The sequence below is a fragment of the Mustela erminea genome, chromosome 10 (assembly GCF_009829155.1).
Source record: "Mustela erminea isolate mMusErm1 chromosome 10, mMusErm1.Pri, whole genome shotgun sequence".
Lineage (NCBI taxonomy): Eukaryota > Metazoa > Chordata > Mammalia > Carnivora > Mustelidae > Mustela > Mustela erminea.
Window position 1 is genome coordinate 843,599 of NC_045623.1, and position 19,779 is coordinate 863,377.

Consider the following 19,779-nt stretch of genomic DNA (forward strand, 5'->3'; position numbering starts at 1 on the left):
TTAATAAAGGCATTTTCTTATGAAGTGAGTTTCCTGATCCCCAAGCAGTAAGAGGTGATTTCCCTTTTTTTTCCTAATAGCTTGTGTCTGCAGTAGTTGAATATGGTGGTAAACGGGTCAGAGGAAGTGACCTCTTCAGCCCCAAAGATGCAGTGGCTATTACCAAGCAGTTCCTCAAAGGATTGAAGGTATGGCATGTTCTCTGTACTCCTAAATGTGAATCAGTGGAGGCCCCTGCATCTGAGGGTGAATAAATAAGATCTTCAGAGTAACTTCAGGGTTGCTGCTGATTTAGTACTATGTCAGTTAAATGAAATTAAAGCAGACGTCCTCCCAAATGCTTTCTGTATTGGAACAGTATCAGCATTGGACCAAACAGCTGAACAGGGAATAATAGAATATTTCCAGGAAATATCCCAGAGTAGAAAACAGTTCTGTCAGTTATAGCTGTTTTACTCCATTGTTTATCATTTAAGATTTGTTTGGTAGTCTTCTTGGAAGGATATTAAAGATGAAGCAAACAACTGTAGTTCTTTTAAAATTACTATTTTCTTAAAATGGCAAAAAGAAAAATAGTTTTAATCTGCAAGCCTTTCCTTCATTTCCAGAAATGTTTCCATTTTCTTGAGTGTTTCCAGATTCCTTTTCTATGTGGTCTTTTCCTCCTACTTGCTCTACCTATCATATAACATTTTCACAAAGGGTAAGAATCACTGAAAAAATGATAAAAAATTTAAGCAATTCCGTTTTTGAGATTTTTTTATAATAGCTAGGCTTAAATTAAAAAGTATTTTTATGAGATTAGAACATTTCTAATTGATGAAAAGAAAATTTTAAATTATTTAACCATAAAATTCCCATTTGAATCCATCCTGTGAAATCCCTATTGAGTGCCTGTCCTTCTCTCATGAGTATCACTAACTGTTATATTCCAAGTTTCCTGAAAATGATATAAGAATCATCTTCCCCTGTCTTAGGGAGTAGAAAATGTGTATACTCAACATCAGCCATTCCTACATGAGACCCTGGACCATCTCATCAAAGGCAAGCTTAAGGAAAACGTGTACCCTTATCTAGGCCCCAGCACACTCAGAGACAGGTAAGATAACCAAGATATCAATAATGAAAACCAGAAATATTAATAATATAGGAAATGTGGAGTATGGTAAGAAACAACTAAGATGTTGCTGCTCTACTCCTCCTTCCACTGTTGTTTCAGTTTTGAGAATCTTCTGGTTTTACGTGTGTCAGGGTTAGATATAAATTCACCTGCTAAGCCCGCAGGATTTTCTTTTGGAATAAAGAAACAGGTGTTTTGAAGTATCCCAAATACTTGTATTCTGTCCTTTGGTATCAGATGAGTTTATTTATGCCATTTAAGGTTGAGTTCCATGGCATTTAATATTTGGAGTTTCAAACATAACAGCCAAATATAGATCTGCTGCTTGGTTGCCTTCCAGAGCAGGTTGTTACTATTTTTGGTGAGGACTGGACTTTGCCAAATGTGGCCAGCATACAACTGAGACCTAATTAACAGAAGCCATTTGTTACACAGAATCAAAGGATGGCTTGCTTTTGGGGTATTAACTGAAGGAAGCAATTAATTGTCATTTTAATTCAGTGGTCTGCCAGGTTTTGTTTTGTTTTGTTTTGTTTTGTTTTGTTTTGTTTTAAAGATAGTATTTATTTATTTGACAGAGAGAGACACAGTGAGAGAGGGAACACAAGCAGGGGGAGTAGGAGAGGGAGAAGCAGGCTTCTTGCGAAGCAGGGATCCTGATGTGGGGCTCGGTCTCAGGACCCTGGGATCATAACCTGAGCTGAAGAGAGACACTTGAGCCACCCAGGTCCCCCTGTCTGTCAATTTTAATAAAAGAAAACTCCAGATCAACTTACTTAGACCAACCTGAAATTTTAAATATGCACAAAGTCTACTTTTTTTTTTTTCAAAGTCTACTTTGTTACAAATTATATTATGTATTTTTTTTTTAACTGGGACCACATATTACAAAAAGCCTAATATATGTAATAGAATCCTATCGGATAGATTGATGTGTGAATTATTACTATTGGTAGAATTCTTCTATTATTTCAGCTAATCATAACCTAAGAGTCTTGGAAGAATAGTGTTTTATATATATAATAAACTTCTGAAGAAAGGAAAGGATGACTCATACGATAAAATGTTTTTTTTTTCCAATTTGTTCTTTTACAAAAAACAAAACAAATTTGGTAACAGAACAGAAAAGAAAGATCTTTTAAAAAATCCAAGGTTGGGCGCCTGGGTGGCTCATGATCTCAGGGTCCTGGGATCGAGTCCCGCATCGGGCTCTCTGCTCAGCAGGGAGCCTGCTTCCTCCTCTCTCTCTCTGCCTGCCTCTCTGCCTAATTGTGATCTGTCTCTGTCAAATAAATAAATAAAATCTTTAAAAAAAAAAAAAAAAAAATCCAAGGTTGAGGGGCGCCTGGGTGGCTCAGTGGGTTAAAGCCTCTGCCTTCGGCTTAGGTCTTGATCCCAGGGTCCTGGGATCGAGCCCCACATCAGGCTCTCTGCTCAGCAGGGAGCCTGCTTCCTCCTCTCTCTCTGCCTGCTTGTGATCTATGTCAAATAAATGAATAAAATCTTAAAAACATTTTTAAAAATCCAAGGTTGAGAGGCAGAATATCTGGAGTTAAATTCAGACTGTACATTCATTCAGATAAAATGTTTAAGGACCTTGATGTCAAGATTCAGAAATACCAGCTAAGTGAAAAGTACACAAACTAGCCTAAAGCTATTTACCTATCATAGAGGCTTTTCAAAAAACAGTATCATTCTTTTAACTGACCTTCTAATTAATGTACGACAAAAGTAAAAATAGTACTTTTTTATGAATTTCATTTAGGAATTATCAAACAGGAAATTAGTTATGTATTGCTAAAGAGACACCATAGCCCACCAAAAAAGTATATTGTGTATGTTAGTTCATAACAGCAAACCTTTCTAATTTGGGTGATTCGTTTCCAAATAAAGCTCAAAATGATGCTTTTCCAACAAAATGCACATTTATCAGTTGTCAGCATCTGTTAGCATTTGTCACTATTACCTAAATAAAATATAGTTAATAATTCAATTGCTCCATCCTTTTTTTTTTTTTCTCCATCCTTTTATGTAACAAATATTTATTGAGTGTCTTCAGTATGTCAACAATTGTTGTAAATGCTGGGGAAATAGAACAGGAGAGACAGGTTACCTGCCCTTAAAGGGACTTACATGAAGGAGACAATAAGCTAGTAAACAAACAAAGAATATAATTTGAATGAAATAAGTACTATTGAAGAAATAAGCTACAAAGTAACTTTATAGAGGTCAGGGGGCTGCTTTTAATGGAGAGAACCTCTCTGAGGAAATGCTATTTAAGATGAGCTTTGAGGGGCACCTGGGTGACTCAGTCATTGGGCATCTGCCTTCAGCTCAGATCATGATCCCAGGGAGGGTCCTGGAATTGAGGCCCCCATCAGGCTTCCTACTCAGCAGGAAGCCTGCTTCTCCCTCTCCCACTCCCCCTGCTTGTGTTCCCTCTCTCACTGTGTCTCTCTCTGTCAAATAATAAATAAGATCTTGGGGGGGAAAAAAAAAGATGAGTTTTGAATTAAAAGACAGAGCCAATCACAGAACAATTAAGAGAAAAAGCATCCGAAGCAGAGGGAACATCTGAGCAAAGGCCTTGAAGATAGAACTTGGCAAGTTCATGGAATAGAAAGAAACCCAGTGTGGTTGGGGCATAGTGAGTAAGGAGGAAATAAGTTGAAAAAATAAGTAGGGGCTGGATTACATAGGGTCTTAAAAAGGGTTTTAAATTTTAAATGTCAGAGTAAACCACTGAAGAGCTTAGCATATAGGTGACATGAACTGAATTACTTATTAAAGATCACCTTCTAGAGAGAGTTGGGTTTTTTGGGGGGGTTTGGTTTTTGGTTTTTGGTTTTAGAATGGATTTTTTTTTTTAAGATTTTATTTATTTATTTGACAGAGAAAGATCACAAGTAGGCAGAGAGAGAGAGAGAGGGAAGCAGGCTCCCCGCCGAGCGGAGAGCCCGATGTGGGACTCGATCCCAGGACCCTGAGATCACGACCTGAGCCAAAGGCAGCGGCCCAACCCACTGAACCACCCAGGTGCCCCTAGAATGGATTTTTGAAGGCAAAAATAGAAGTAGGGAGACTGTTTAGGAAGCAGTTGTAATAGTCCAGGTAAGGAATGAAAGAGGTTTGGATAAGGAGGCTAGGAGAGAAAGAATCAATAGACTTATTTAATAGAGTCATCTACTCCACTAAAGAGACTATATACTTTTACCCTTTTACCATAGAGTAAGAGAAAAGTCAAGAATAACTCTCAGATTTGGGAGGAGTAGGGCAGGAATCAAGTTGTTAAGTTGTAGATGTAGATATACAACTTGTAGGTAACAAGTAGAAATGTTAGATAATAAATTGGGAGTCAACAAGATTTTGGTGATATATAAAGCTATGGGATATAAGATATATAAGATCACTGAGGGAGAGAGCATAGAAAGAGAAAAGAGAGCCCAGGACTGAGCATTGAGTGGAATACATGGAGCCAGAAATGGAGACTGAGGAGGAGACAGAAAGGTAAACGGAAAACCAGGAGAGCGTAGTGTCATAAAGACCAAGAAGCAAGTGGTAACCTGAGTCTGGTCTTCTGAGGTAAAGCTGCAAACAGTGAGGAATCCATCAGATATGGCAACATGAAGGTCTCTGGTGACCTATTCCCTAGTTTCCACGAGACTGGAAATAATTATAACAGATTACAGTTACAGGATATAAGATAAAATAGAGATAACAGGGGCACCTGGGAGGCTCAGTGGGTTAAAGCCCCTGCTTTCGGCTCAGGTCACCATCCCAGGGTCCTGGGATCGAGCCCCACATCGGGCTCTCTGCTAGCAGGGAGCCTGCTTCCTCCTCTCTCTGCCTGCCCCTCTTAAAAAAAAAATAGAGATAACAAATGTAGGTAACACTTTTAAGGAAATTTTGCATGAAGGTGTCAGAGAGATGGGTGGTAGCTAGGAGAGAGTGTGTGCTCAAGGGAAAGAGATTCTAGAGCATATCTGATGAGACTGTAATAAGAATTACCCTAAAGAAAGCAAAATTGAAAATGCAGAAGAGAAAGAGGAACTGCACAAGTGAAGTCTGTAGGGGATCCAGAGCATAAGCAGAGGAGCCTTTGATAGAAACAGAAGTACTTCTTTTTAACAATTTTGATGGTGAGAATATGGGACCATCTAAGCTGATTGGCTTCTATTTTCTCAGTAAAATACGCCGTCTACTTACCAGCAAGGTAGTGGGTAAAAAGAGAGGAAACATTGCGAAACTGTCATCTTGCAGACCAGGAATTCAATTTACTAAGGAAATGTAGTTAGGACTTCTAGCCAAATTGAGTGCCCATTTGAGTTTTATGGTCATAAATTTAAAATAGTGGGATGCCTGGATGGCTTAGTCAGTTAAGTGAGAGACTGTTTATTTCAGCTCAAGGCATGATCTCAGGGTCTTGAGATCTAGTCCCAAGTGGGCTCCACGCTTGGTACAGAGTCTGCTTGTCCCTCTCCCTCAGCCCCTCCCTCCCCAAATCAATAAAAAAGTAAACAAAAATCTTTAAAATAGAGCCCATGAACCTAGTTGTGTGGTTTTCTCCAGTAACTTTTGGCTATACTGGATTAAATGAGGATAAGGCTGGTAGCTAGGCTCAGCCTGGATTTGGGGAATTGAAAACAGAAGGAGGGTATTGGATGGTAGATAAAGTATTGTTGAGTGAATTAGTGGTCTTGATGAGGTCAAGGAATATTATAGAAGTATTAGTTTAGGTGAATTAGAAGTTGAGGAGGTGGTTATTGAAGAAAGAGATCTTGAATTCAAGATGTCACAGTGCAAATGCTTATAGTAAAAGAGTTTATGTTATAATCACGGGTGTTGGTTATGTGGGATGGAAGAACAGATCATCTTGGGTGAGAAGACCAGGCTGTGAGATGAGTAATCCACATCAATGTGAAAGTCACTGAAAATTCTGAAAGGAACAGCAGTGACAAGGAGGACAGTAAACCAGAGCTAAAGTCTTCAGGGAATAAGAGAGTGACCAGGAAAGGAGGTCAGGAGAAAAGAGTGCAACTGCATCATGAGCTGCTAACATAACGGAGACATTGAAGAAGGCAGCAAAGTTGGTTGCGAAACAACAGGAGGGAACACTGAAGGTACCTGTGCCACCTTCTGGCCCTGCTTAACAGCAGGTAGACCGCAGAGGCCTGGAAGAGACCTACTGAACGATTCTGCTTCTATAAGTTTGCTGTTTAGATATATTGTGCAAGTACACAAAGACATATAAATAAGGATAGTTACCGAAACATTATTTGTAACAGTTAAAAAAAAAAGAACCCAAAACGAGCTAAATATCCATCAATAGAGGACTGGTAACCTAAATTATAGTACAGTGCTATGCATTCTTAAAAAATGCAGAACTCTTCATGGGGTGATCTAAAAACTTCCTAAGATACATTGGATAGAAAAGCAGAATGCTATAATATCCCTTTTGTGTAAAAAAAAAAAAAAAAACCAGTCTAAGCATAAAAGCTATTAAATACACATGTGTATATAAGCAAGTCTGCTCAACTGTACATATATACATTGTATGTTTTATATATATATATATGCAAGCGCACATATGTTTATGTATACTGTGAATATTTTGGAAAGAACAAGGAAGTGTTAATAGTGGCTACCTCTGGATATTGAGGCAGTAGTTAGTTGTATACATACCTATTTTGCCCATTAGATACTGATAATTGTATTAAGTATCATAATCTTGACGTAAGAACTAGGTTTTATAGTATTTGGGTTTTTCACAATATTTAACACAGGTGTTTGATAGGTGTCAAGTTTCTCATGTAGGCATCTGTAACCATTGCTATGACAAGGTTTACAGTTGGAAAATTTAAACAAGAGAATAAATTTGGCTGATGTTACCAGAAAATTTGGATTTTTACAGTTTGCCAGTGATGCTCCATAGTATTTTGGCTCTACATCCCCTTGGCCTCACTCTCAGTTCTAGCCATTGTCTTGGATCATCACTTTGAGGATAGTCATTGATTTTAGTCATCTTTGTAATAATTTAAGTCTCATCACGATAGAATTCCTTGTTTATGTTGTTATGAGGAAGTATCAAAGGAGATGTGGCAAGAATACAACTTTGAAAATAGGAACGCCTATAGAATTGTTTTAGCCCTTAGCTATTAAATATGTGGTTAACCTGTTTGGCAGTATAACCATATCTACAAATTGAGGTTTTTTTTTTTTCTTTTTTTTTAAAGATTTTATTTATTTGTCATAGAAAGAGAAGCGAGAGCAAGCACAGGCAGACAGAGTGGAAGGCAGAGTCAGAGGGAGAAGCAGGCTCCCTGCGGAGCAAGGAGCCCGATGTGGGACTCGATCCCAGGACGCTGGGATCATGACCTGAGCCGAAGGCAGCTGCTTAACCAACTGAGCCACCCAGGCGTCCCTACAAATTGAGTTTTGATCTTTCTTCTGCAGATGGGACTCCCACCTATCCTATTTATTAGCAGGCTCATTTTTCTTTCTTACTCCAGAATTGTTCCTTGTCCGTCATAAAAACAAGCAACTCAAACATTTGGCGAGAAAACGGAAGCTCTCTGGTCAGGCATTCCACAGTCAATTCAAAAAGGAAGTACTTTTTTACATTTACACAAATGTAGTGGAATCTTGTTGCAGCAGTTCATTTTGTTTCTATAAAGACAGCAGTCCTTTTCCATCAGCCTGTTCTCCTACTGTAAATGCTCATTAGATCTTTATTATCTCTAAGAACTCAAAAATTTTAATTTTAGCCATAAGTGTAATGGTCCACAAAGTAGATAAAATATTGCCTCTTAAAAGTGTAATATTTTCTACTTAGTTTATTCATTTATAGAAGTAATGATTTACGAAACTTTTATATGTGAAAAAAAATTTTTTAATAAAACAAGATATAAATTGGTTGAGTTCTCAAGGTGTCCTTGTATATCTATATGCAGCATGAATTGGCTGCTGTTTTCTATCTAATGTATGCTGCCTGTGTTAATTAATGCTTTCGGTTGCAATAATGAATTGCAGAGCACAGGAACATGTGTACAAAGAATTGAACTTGTGTATTCCACGTAGTTTCAGTCATTGTGTAAAAATGATTTGTGTATTTTGCCATTGGCCTCATCAGAACATCTACTTTTAAAATTCACCAGGGAAAGGAAAGAAAAGGAAAAACGTTAGGGTTGGTTGTCTTTTTTTTTTTTTAATTTCCCCATCAATGTTCCTCCTTAAGCCAGCTTGAATAAGTAGTAGGAGGTTCAGGAAAACATTTATTAATGTTTTCATGACCAAACGTGACACAGTCATCTTTGTTAGGTACACAATTAAGCCAAGCTGTAAGTCTATCCCAGTGTCTAAGTTTTGTCCTTACATTAATATACCCTACACCCACAGTTACCATCTGCGACATTTTTCTCCGCTCTCCAGTAATATGAAAACACTCTGGCACCCTGAATTATCAGACTAAAGGATAGAGTTCTCGCGGTCTTCCAGGAGCCTGCTTGAGTTTCTTCCTTCCCAGTGCTTGCCTTTCTTTTCCGCAAGAGACAGACGTACTCTTCCAACACACTGTGGGGAGAGGGCAGCTGTAGAGAAGCCCCATCTCTTTTCCAGGATGATCCTTGTTCGTGTGACTTCCCAAGTTCGTTGACTTCCCAGATCAGGAGCCCAAAAATGTTATTGTCTGCTTCCTCTCATCCGTCCCTGCAAGGGAGAAACTTCCTTCCCTTCTTCTTAAATAATCTATGCAATTCATGAGTATGTACTCAAGGTAAACTGCATAATGAGTGTCAGCCTAGGGTTGCCCCTCAACATAAAGAGTATTGCATATGGAATCTCACAGTAAAAAAATACTCACTTTCTGAGAATAGAATTTCATTTCAGCTTTGAGGATTTTATTACTCCTGAACGCCACTGCCTTTTTTTTTTTTTTCTGTCTCCACCTAGGCTGACACCCAGATAGTTACAACACAGACCAAACAATTGATAGAATGTCTTCGGTCTTTTTGGTAGCACATTCTTGCAACATTGGATTTTTTTTCTCCATTCTCCACATCTTTAATGAATATTAAACCAATTATGTCTATATTTAAGATGTCAGTATTATCTCAGCTCATTGGTACCTCTAGAACCAATATAATGGGAAGAATTAAAAATTGACATTCTTTGAAATTTGGTGTTGAAAAGAAATTGTATCTATCCATGAGGGTAATACTATGATAAAGGTTGCAGAGACTCTTGTCAATATTTAAAATTATAGCCAAATGTGGCTTCGTTGATCCCCTTACAAAGTCTATCCCTGAAGAGTCTGACAAGAGCTGAATTTGGGTTTTAGCTGTTACTCCCTTTCCCCTTCCATAGAAAGATTAGTCAGAACTGAAACAACACCATCAGTTGGAGAAAAAAAAGAGAACCTGTATTTTGCCTGAGTATTCAGTACCTGAGTAATTTAGAGTTCATCATACTCAGTGGAAAAACATTACTATCATAATCATGCAACATTTCCTAAGAAAATGTTTCCTAAGAAACATTTCCTAAGAAAATGACCTTTCTCAGCAAGAGAAAGCTGGCCAGTGACTGGAGGCAAGGACTTGAAGGAAAAAAAACCTTGATGGTGTAGAGTATTTCAGTGATTCAGGTAATGCTTTCCTGTAAGCTACAAAGAGCCTCTCTCCCTGCAGCCTAAAGCACTAGATTACTATTGGATTAATAATTTAGCTTTAAGGTTGGTACCTACTTCTCTATGATACTAGAGGAAATCACACAATTACAGAATAGTGCCACTACAAATTCATTGTTTCTAAACTCACTTGGGCCTTCCCAGATACCAAACTTCTATGCATCCTTAATTCTTTCTCTTTGTCTCTTTCTCCACATCAGTTTTGAATGTTTGCCATTTTCTCCAAATCACCTAACCCACCCCAGCCCATAGCAGTGTTTCCTAGAGAAAAAAAATGAATCTGCCAGACATTAACTCCCTCAGTATCTAGCCCCCATATTTATAAACTTACTTACATATATCTTCCTTTATGTTCTTCCTCCATTCTAAAGGAAATACATCCTTTTTTTTCCTATTTAGACCTAATCATTCTGTCAGTGCTCTAGTTTTAGACTCCTACCATCTCTTCTGAAGCCTTCCTATATTGATTATTTGCTTGCTCCCTCTCTCTCCCTGCCTCCTATATTTTCAACTTCTCATCTAACTACTTTCCCACAGACTACAAGCGTACTTGGGTTTCTCTTACTGTTAAACAAACAGTAAGTATAAGACCCTTGAACCTGGATGTTCCTCTAACCTTTCTCCTTTCTTTCATAGTCAGGCTTCCTGGACAAAGTCACTGTCTTCGTCAATCCACGCATCCTGGCTTCTTAGTCCACTATAATACACCAAGACTTCTCTTACAAATTCATATACAACAGCATGTGCAGTGTCTCTTTCAGTCCTCACCTTATTTATTACCCCACTGTTCATTTCCACAGTTAACCATTCAGTTCTTCTTGAAAGTCACTTGTCCCTTGGCCTCTCCCTTCTGGTTCTCCTCCTACCTTTCTGACAATTTCCTTCTCAGTTACCTTTGCTGGCTCTTCATTGTGTTTGTCCTATAGCTGTTAAACACTCTCCAAAGCTCTGTCTTTTGATGCTCTTCTCACTGTACGTGATCTCCCTAGGTCAGACTCATCTATTTCCATGGCTTCAGCTGTCACCTATATTCAGGGAAATCATTGGGCCTCAATGTTTAGTGGACATCTCTGCTGAGATGTTCCACAGTTATCTCCAACACATGTTTTTTCTTACTTTCAGGAAATCAATCTTGCTTTTTTTCCCTTCAAACCTTAACCACTACACCTAGTCACCAAAACCAGAAAACTTAAAGTTATCATAGACTGTTCCTTTATTCTCATCTTCCACATTTAATCATTGACCAAATATTGAAGAGTCCCCTGCCCCCCCCCCTTTTATTTTTTTGGTCTCCTATATCCAGTCCCTCCTCTCCACTCCTGGTATTTCTTTCTGGAAGTATTACAGTGGCCTTTTGTTCTCCAGCTTTTCCCACCTGTTTCCCCCAATTCATTCTCACACAGTTGCCAAAATTGTCCTTCAAAAAAGCAAATTTGAGGCAACCTTCTTGGATCCCCTTCCCTCTTCAGGAGCTTTGTACTGTCACTCACTAAACTTTGCTTTGTGGATCTCAAAAAAAAAAAAATTTGATCACAGTAACCTGTTAAAACCCTTCAGTGACTCCCCATGACATATAAGACTCAAGGCCTTCCGCGGTCTGGCCACTGCTTATTTCTCCCTCTCTTTCTCTCACTATGTCTCTGATTTATCTGCTTCATTCCACAGGAGTTAAGAGACTTCAAAGTTTTTATCCTAAGCAACTGAAAAGATAGATTGGCCATCAACTAAAATGGGAAAAGCTATAGGTGAAACAAGCTTGGGGAAGATAAGGAATTTGAACTGAGAAATTTCTTAAACATCCAAGTAGAAATGTCTAGTAGATAGATATTTAAGCCTGGCATTTAGGAGGCAGTGCTCTATGCAAGAGAGACAGAGATAGAGATTTGGGGTCACCAGCAGAGAAATGTATTTAAAACCATACAACTTGGGTGTGATCATCTAGGAATAATCAGTTAAGTTTAATAGAACTTTCTACAGTGATGGAAATGTGCTCTATCTGTGCTATATTATAAGGTAGTCATTAGCCACATGTGACTGTTGAGTACTTGAAATGTGGCTAGTTCTACTGAGGAACTGATTATTTTATTTTATTTTAATTAATTTAAATTTTAAATAGCCATATGTGGCTAATGGTAACTACATTGGGCAAAGTAGATCTAGAGAGTAAGTGTAGATGAAGAAGAAAGGAAGACCAGTGACTCCACCATTAAGATATCAGGGAGATAAGATGAAGCCATCAAGGGACACTGAAAAAGAGCAACTAATGAAGTGAGAAATCCAAGAATGTGACGTCTTGGAAACCAAGTGAAGAAGGAATATTGAGGAAGAAAAAGTGATCAACTTAATCAGCTTAGAAGGACCAAAAGCCTTGATAATACATGGTGCTGAAAGGATGTGGAGAAACAGGCATTTTCCTGAGTTGCTGATGGAATGATAACTGTGGAGCAATTTGGTGATATCCACCAAAATTTAAAATGCATACTAGATCCAAGATAAGGGCAAGGAGCGGAACAATGTACATAAAATGCTTTTATCTGTGTGTGTGTGCGTGCGTGCTATATGTACATGTACATATGTGTGGTGTGTATATGTGTTTGTGAATATGTATTTATACATATATTTACTTACATATACACATATATAATATCTCTGAAAGGACACATAAGAGGCAAGTGGTAGTGTTTGCCTCTACATTGAAACCGAAGTGCAGGAGCACCGTGGTGGAGGGAAACTCACTTTTTTTTATAGTATATACACTTTTGTATTTTATATTATATGCAAACATTTATCTAGTCAAAAATAGTATATTTTAGAATAATTAGGGTGCCTGGGTGTTTTAGTCGGTTAAGCTTCCGCCTTTCAGCTCCAGACATGATCCTGGGGTCCTGGGATCAAACCCCACATCAGACTCCCTACTCAGTGGGGAGCCTGCTTCTCCCTTTGTCTCTTCCACTACCACTGCTTGTGTTCTCTCTCTCACTCACTCACTCTTAAATAAATAAAATATTTTTCAAAAAATAAAATAGTAAAAATGATTATAGAATATATAACAGTAGGTAATTCCTAAGCATTGTAGTACTAAATACATTGTTTCAAGTAAGTAGTCTTAAATGTTTGTTTTTTCTTAAAAAGTAAATTTGTGGGGTGCCTGGTGGCTTGGTCAGTTGGGCATCCAACTTTTGATTTCAGCTCAGGTCATGATCTCAGTGTTGTGGGATTGTGCTCAATGTTGGATGGAGCCTGCTTGGGATTCTCTCTCTCCCTTCCGCCCCTACTCCCCTGGCCCTGCTCATGCGCTCACACTCTCTCTCTTTTTCTCTCTCTCAAAAAAAAGTAAATTTAGTGTTTAAAGGCATGATTTTAAGTTCCAGGCATTTCACACAGAAATGTCATGGTTGATTCTCTACCTAATTACTTGCAAAATAACCACCTCTTCATCATTGGGAGACTTTTATTGGGTATCTCTAATTTCACATTTTTAATTTCGGCCATAATATCTGATTCTGTTTCTGTAAAGTGCCATAAGAATAAATACTCTCAGTTAATCCCTTCACGGTGTTTTAAAAAGAAACAAACAGAAAGGAAATGTAGAGGGGTTTTCCATGATTTATACATAAACCTGTACGATTAAAGAGGTTTCTGTTTAACTTTGTGCTATGACCTCCAAAATGAATGCTTCTACTTGTAGTTTTAAATAACGTCCGGTAAGTCATTTAACAAAATTACTGGCTTGCTAAGATTAAGTAATTTTATCTTCTTTTGATGGCATGAGAAAAGAAAAACAAGGCAAACTGCAACAGTTTTGAAATGATATGGTCTCCTTCTGGTTGATATCTACAGAAGGGCCAATAGGAGGCCCTTACTTTTGTTGTTATGAAGCTATTTTGATAAAGATTAGAACACAGTAAAACTACACAGTGCTACCCAAATGAAGCAAGTGGCTGAGCTGATGTGTCAGTATGTCCAGTATCAAAACTCTACTCAAGAGTTTTTTGTTTGTTTGTTTGTTTCACAAGGTTGTTTTTGTTTGTTTGTTTTGGGTTTTTTTTTTTTTTTTGGTTTATCGAAGGATTTGAGAACAAAGATTTTAAGAAGAGGTGAAGTCCCCAGAAGTGCTTTTCAGTTATGTGTCCCATTCTCTTTTTACACTCAAAATACTAAACATTTCTAGTTTGCATCTTGTGGGAACATCCTAATATACTGGTACTTTCCAAAATACTTTGAAGTCCTTGGACAGAGGCCATTGTGATGACACTGTACTAAGTATTTGACAGAGGCTTATATACGAAAGGAGCTGTGTAGTACAAGTACAATTTACTGCTATATTGATATCATAGCACAGTGAAGTACTCTGCAGCCTCTTGAATATAAAAGAATATTTCTACATTTGGTTCTAGAAAACACTATTGTGCTATTCTGAAATCCACAGCACAGAAATTATAAGACATCCGCTCATAAACGGAAAGCAAATCACTATTCAGCATTTCCTGCTCTGTTTCCTGCCAATTTCAGATCATTAAAACTTTTTTAAGCCTTTTATTCTATTCTGCTTTAATTCTGCTTCCTCCACCAAAAATGAAAGATTTAGAAATTAAAATTGTGCATATAATAGTAACACCAAATCTGCCTTTTTCCCCTCTTATCCTATGATGTTAACTTTCTTTATTATTGCAGACCTCAGGATATCATTGTGTTTATAATTGGAGGAGCCACCTATGAAGAGGCTCTAACAGTTTATAACCTGAACCGTACCACTCCTGGAGTAAGGATTGTTCTGGGAGGAACCACAGTGCATAACACGAAAAGGTAAGGGAAAACATTCAGTCCTACAGCTCTGTTCCCTTTCCTAGAGAGTAAAGCGTAAATTTATAAAACTGAATAAATTGCTGGTAGACCAAAATGCATCAGTTCATAGTGTAATAGAGATGAAAGATCTAACTCCATTAGCTTCATAAATCACCCAGTTAGGTCAAGGACCTAAAGAGTAAGGACCAGCCTGTACCATTAACAATTTATATTTCCTGTATTCAAAGGAGAAATCTTTTTTTTTTTTAAGATTTTATTTATTTATTTAACAGACAGAGGTCACAAGTAGGCAGAGAGGCTCTAACAGAGAGAGAGAGGGGGCAAGCTGGCTCCCTGCCGAACAGAGAGCCTGATGTGGGGCTTGATGCGGGGCTTGATCCCAGGACCCTGGGATCATGACCTGAGCCGAAGGCAGAGGCTTAACCCACTGAGCCACCCAGGCACCCCTCAAAGGAGAAATCTTATAACCACGGACTGGCACTTTGAAAATACTGAAACATAATGGTATTGAATTCTGAGAGTGTTTTTCTTTTTGTTGGTTAATTACACTCACCCAATATTTAGTAAGAAGAATACAAAGATGAATAAGATAAAGATCCTCAAGGAAATCATTGTCTATTAGGAAAGATAGAACATAAAACATAACAAAATAAGTGTCTAGAGAGACAGACCAAAGAGCCATGCATTATCAGAATGACTAAGAAAAATTAGCAACTGTTTCATGGAGAAGGTAGTGCATAAACTGAACCTTGGGTAGAAAATGGACATGAGGAGGAGAACATACTAGGCAGAGTTCACCACATGAACAAGTTACGGAAGCTGTAGGCAACAAGCATAGAAAAGGAACAGCAAATAGTCAACCAACTGGAATGTGCATAATAAGTGAGAAGGTTGGCTGAATGCTGTAATTGTGAAAGGCCTTGAATTCCAGGCTGAGGAATTTTTACTTTCTTGTGTAGAAAATGAAGAATCATTGAAAGTTATTTAAGGAGTAAAATTACAAGTGGGTCACAGTATTTTAAGAAGATTAATTTGGAAATTAAGGGCAGGAAAGACAGGAGGAAGTGACTAAAGAAGCGTGGCATGACAGTTGAATTTAAATGATTAGAGACCTTGAGAGATCCATGCTGAGCCATGCACATACACATGGATATATTGGGAGTCATTAGAGGTTTTGTGTACTTTTTCCTTTTTGTGTTATTATTTGGCTTTTTAACATAACTGTTCCTCTTTATTATGGAAGTAATATACATTTATTCTGAAATTCTCTTAGTTCAGAAAATGTGAAGAGAAAGAAAACAGCTCCCATAATCTCTCTACTGTTACACTTTGATCTTTTCAGACCTTTTTTTTCTAAGCCTGTTTAAACATTTATGTGAGTGTATCAGCAGAAAAGGGATCTCTTCCACATTCTGTTTTATGACCTGAAATTTGTAGTGTGTGATGTAAATATAAACATCTTCTGGTGTTAAATATATAATCATTCATTCATTAAACAAATTATTAATTGAAAAGTAAGATAACCTGAGTTTGAATCTTGACTTTCCCTCTTACTGTTTGTGAATTTAGGCAAATTACCTAAACTGTTTGTCAGTTTCCAAAGCTTACTCGTCATTTATGTGTTTCTTTTTTGAATTGCCGGTTCATATTCTTTGCCCATTTTGCAACTGGGGTATTCTTTTTTCCCCAGTAATTCTTATTAGTTATATTATATATATACGTACGTGTGTGTGTGTGTGTGTGTGTGTGTGTGTGTGTGTTACATGTAATTATATATAATATAATAATTTATTAATTATATAATTACACATATTGACCATTTGTTACATTATTTTACCTATCATTTTCCTTGTTTGATTTTTTTATATTATTCACAGTATTTTGTTGTATAAAAGTTTTATTTTATTATGTTTTATTTTTTACTTTATGTAGTCAGAACTACCAGTGATTTCTGCCTTTGGTTTCATACATAGTTCTTTCCCAGTGAAAATTATATAAACACTAACCTCTATTTTTTCCATCATTTTTAGGACTTGCATTTAAAGTTATAGCTTTGTTATCTATCAAAATTTTATTTTGTAATAAACTATGTAGTAGTTTCCTTTTTTAATTTATAGAAATATTACATATACTTACATACTTCATTACATACAGAGAAGCATACAAATGATAAGTAGACCACTCAATAAAATATGACAAAGTGAGTATAACTATGTAACCACCACCCAAACCAAGTAGTAGAATGTTACCTGCACTTCCAGAAGTCTCCCTTATGCCTCATGTCCCCTCCTTGTCACAACTCCCACAAAATAGTCCCTGTTATGATTTCTATCACCGTAGATTAGTTTTACTTGCCCTTAAAGAATGCTTGTTGGATGAATGAAGAAACAGGGTAAAAGTAATCTATTTTTGCCTTTCTCACAAAAAATACAAGGATCTTGGCAGGATCCTATGAAGGATCTCTAATTACCTTCCTCCCAACTGACAAGATTTCATTGTCCAGCATTTTGGTTCCATCTTGTTTTTATAATCCCCAAATTAATCATCATCATTATTTTCAACTGTTATTTGTCTAGATTTACCCATGTGTTTGCCCATTTCCCCTTCCCCCACTTTTTCACCCTGATCCTTTCTAATCCAGTCTTCTCACTAAAAACATCCTTTAGTAGTTCTTTCAGCTCCTGGTCAACTTGATTTTTTTTTTCCCTAAAAATACCTTAGTGTTTTAAGTTTATAAATCCAGAGTGATAATTTATTCTCAGCACTTAAAAGTTAGAAGACAATGGAATATTATTTTTAATTGTTGCTGTTAAGAAGTCTACTCTCAGGGGCGCCTGGGTGGCTCAGTCAGTTAAGCCTCTGCCTTCGCTCGGTCATGATCTCAGGAGTCCTGGGATTGAGCCCCACATTGGTCTCCCTGCTCGGCAGAGATTCTGCTTCTCCCTCTGCTCTCTCTCTTTCTCTCTCTCACAAATAAAATCTTAAAAAAAAAAAAAGTCTACTCTCAATAAAATTGTTTTTGGGTTATAGGAAATGTATTCTACTCGGATTCTCTTTAAGATTATCTTTTTGTTTTTGGTGTTCTTGTTCCAGTATTATGTACCTAAATGTGGATTTTTTCTTATTTATGCTACTTGGTATGAAAATCCATGTTTGCCGTGATTACTGGAAATTTTCTAGTCATTATTTCTTTGAACATTGCTGCTTTTCTGTTTCCTCTGTTCTCTTTTGGAACTCCTGTGAGATATATGTTAGGCCTTCATCTGTTCTTCATGTCTCTTAACCTCTCGTGTATACATCCATATCTTTTGTGCTGCCTTCTGTGTAATTTTTTAGATCAGTATTCCAGTTCAATAATTGTGTCTTCATCTGGGTTTACTTTGTCCATTTGTTTTTTTTTTAACTTCAAAGATTATATTTCTATGCCTGTAAGTTCGTTTTGCCTCTTTTTCAAGTTTGCCTGATGTTTTTGTTAATTTCTTCTTTCCTCATGTTTTCAAATCCTTCATTTTTCTTTAATCACATTAATTCTATAACCCCAAATACTTTCCAGTTCTTGAACAATTAAATAATCTTTTATGTAAAGGTAAGAAAGTGAGACAGCTTTGCAGAAGCTTTAGACTAGATTCTTCCAACTAGCCAGCTTTGGTATTTCTTTGTCTGACATAACAGTATGCTAAGCAGTACACTGAATTATGTTTGAGCCAATAGCCTTAGCAATAGAAGGCTTGATAAAATCTTGAACGGGATTGTTCACTGGCTCTATCCAATAAAACTTTTTTTTTTTTAAAGATTTTATTATTTATTTGACAGAGAGAGATCACAAGTAGGCAGAGAGGCAGGCAGAGAGAGAGAGAGAGAGGAGGAAGCAGGCTCCCTGCTGAGCAGAGAGCCGGATGCGGGACTCGATCCCAGGACCGTGAGATCATGACCTGAGCTGAAGGCAGCGGCTTAACCCACTGAGCCACCCAGGCGCCCTCCAATAAAACTTTTTAAGAAGGAGGGAGTTACTGTGGTAATTGCCAATCTGGAAAAAATTTAGTTAATGTTTGCAGTACATAAATGATCCAAAATCATGTGTTTACCATTTATATTTATAAAGATACAACCTATAGCTAATAGGTTAACAATGAAATTTATCACTATCAGTAAAAGAAAAAAATAGGGTCACTTGGATGACTCAGTGGGTTAAGCATTTGCCTTCGGCTCAGAACATGCTCTCAGGGTCCTGGGATAGAGCCCCATGTCAGGCTCCTTGCTCACAGGGAGCCTGCTTCTCCTTCTCCCTGTGCTGCTCCCACTGCTTGCGCTCTCTCGCTCTTTCTCTCTTAAAAATTAAAATTAAAAAAAATAATAATGGAATTTGTATTTCGGAGATCATTTATTGTAAAGGCTTAAGTAATCAAAAGCAACTTAGCTTCAGCTTTTAAGGGGAAGGCTCCATTTTCATGACGAATATCGTCTGTCTTGGGTATTACTAGCATATTGAGTAAGATCACAATTCTTAATATATTTAGAAATCTTGACTCTCGGTAAGCGGAAAGGTTAGTATTTTTTTAAATCAGTTTTATAACTGGATATAACGGGGCTAGTGTGAGCTAACAAAGATCCTTGATTTGGGGGAGAAAAAGTTTAATAATTTGTTTCTGTGAATTGTTAGAGTTTCATTTTTGTGCAGGGGGCTCATTGTAATATGGTTATTAGATTATTGGGTTATTAGGTAATATTAGGTTATTTTTTAAGGAAAAGTCCACAAAGGAGTAAGTGACACAAAGTATTGATGCCAAGAGCTCTACAGCACAGAAGTATTATTTTAAGAGACTGATGGTCTGGGGTGCCTGGGTGGCTCAGTGGGTTGGAGCCTTTGCCTTCGGCTCAGGTCATGATCCCAGGGTTCTGGGATCGAGCCCTGCATCGGGCTCTCTGCTCAGCAGGGAGCCTGCTTCATCCTCTCTCTCTGCCTGCTTCTCTGCCTACTTCTGATCTCTGTCTGTCAAATAAATAAAATCTTTTTAAAAAAAAAAAGGTTTAAAAAAGAGAGAGAGACTAGACTGGTGATCAGGAAACAGTATACTTTTAGATGTGAGTGATGAGTGTCCTCCTTGGGATCATGTTAAATGTGATATAGGCTGTCCCACAAGGATATGGATTAGTGGGGATATTGGATTTCCCA

General features: G+C 37.5%; 1 protein-coding gene across 1 annotated transcript in view; it reads left to right on the forward strand.

Moving 5' to 3' along the window:
- VPS45 (vacuolar protein sorting 45 homolog) overlaps window positions 1-19,779 on the forward strand; it is a 70,800-nt gene that overhangs the window by 24,733 nt on the left and 26,288 nt on the right. Inside the window, exons 12-14 of the mRNA XM_032361185.1 lie at window positions 81-188; window positions 978-1,099; window positions 14,475-14,606. Coding sequence (XP_032217076.1) covers window positions 81-188; window positions 978-1,099; window positions 14,475-14,606 — 362 coding nt within the window. The remainder of the gene's footprint in view (window positions 1-80; window positions 189-977; window positions 1,100-14,474; window positions 14,607-19,779) is intronic.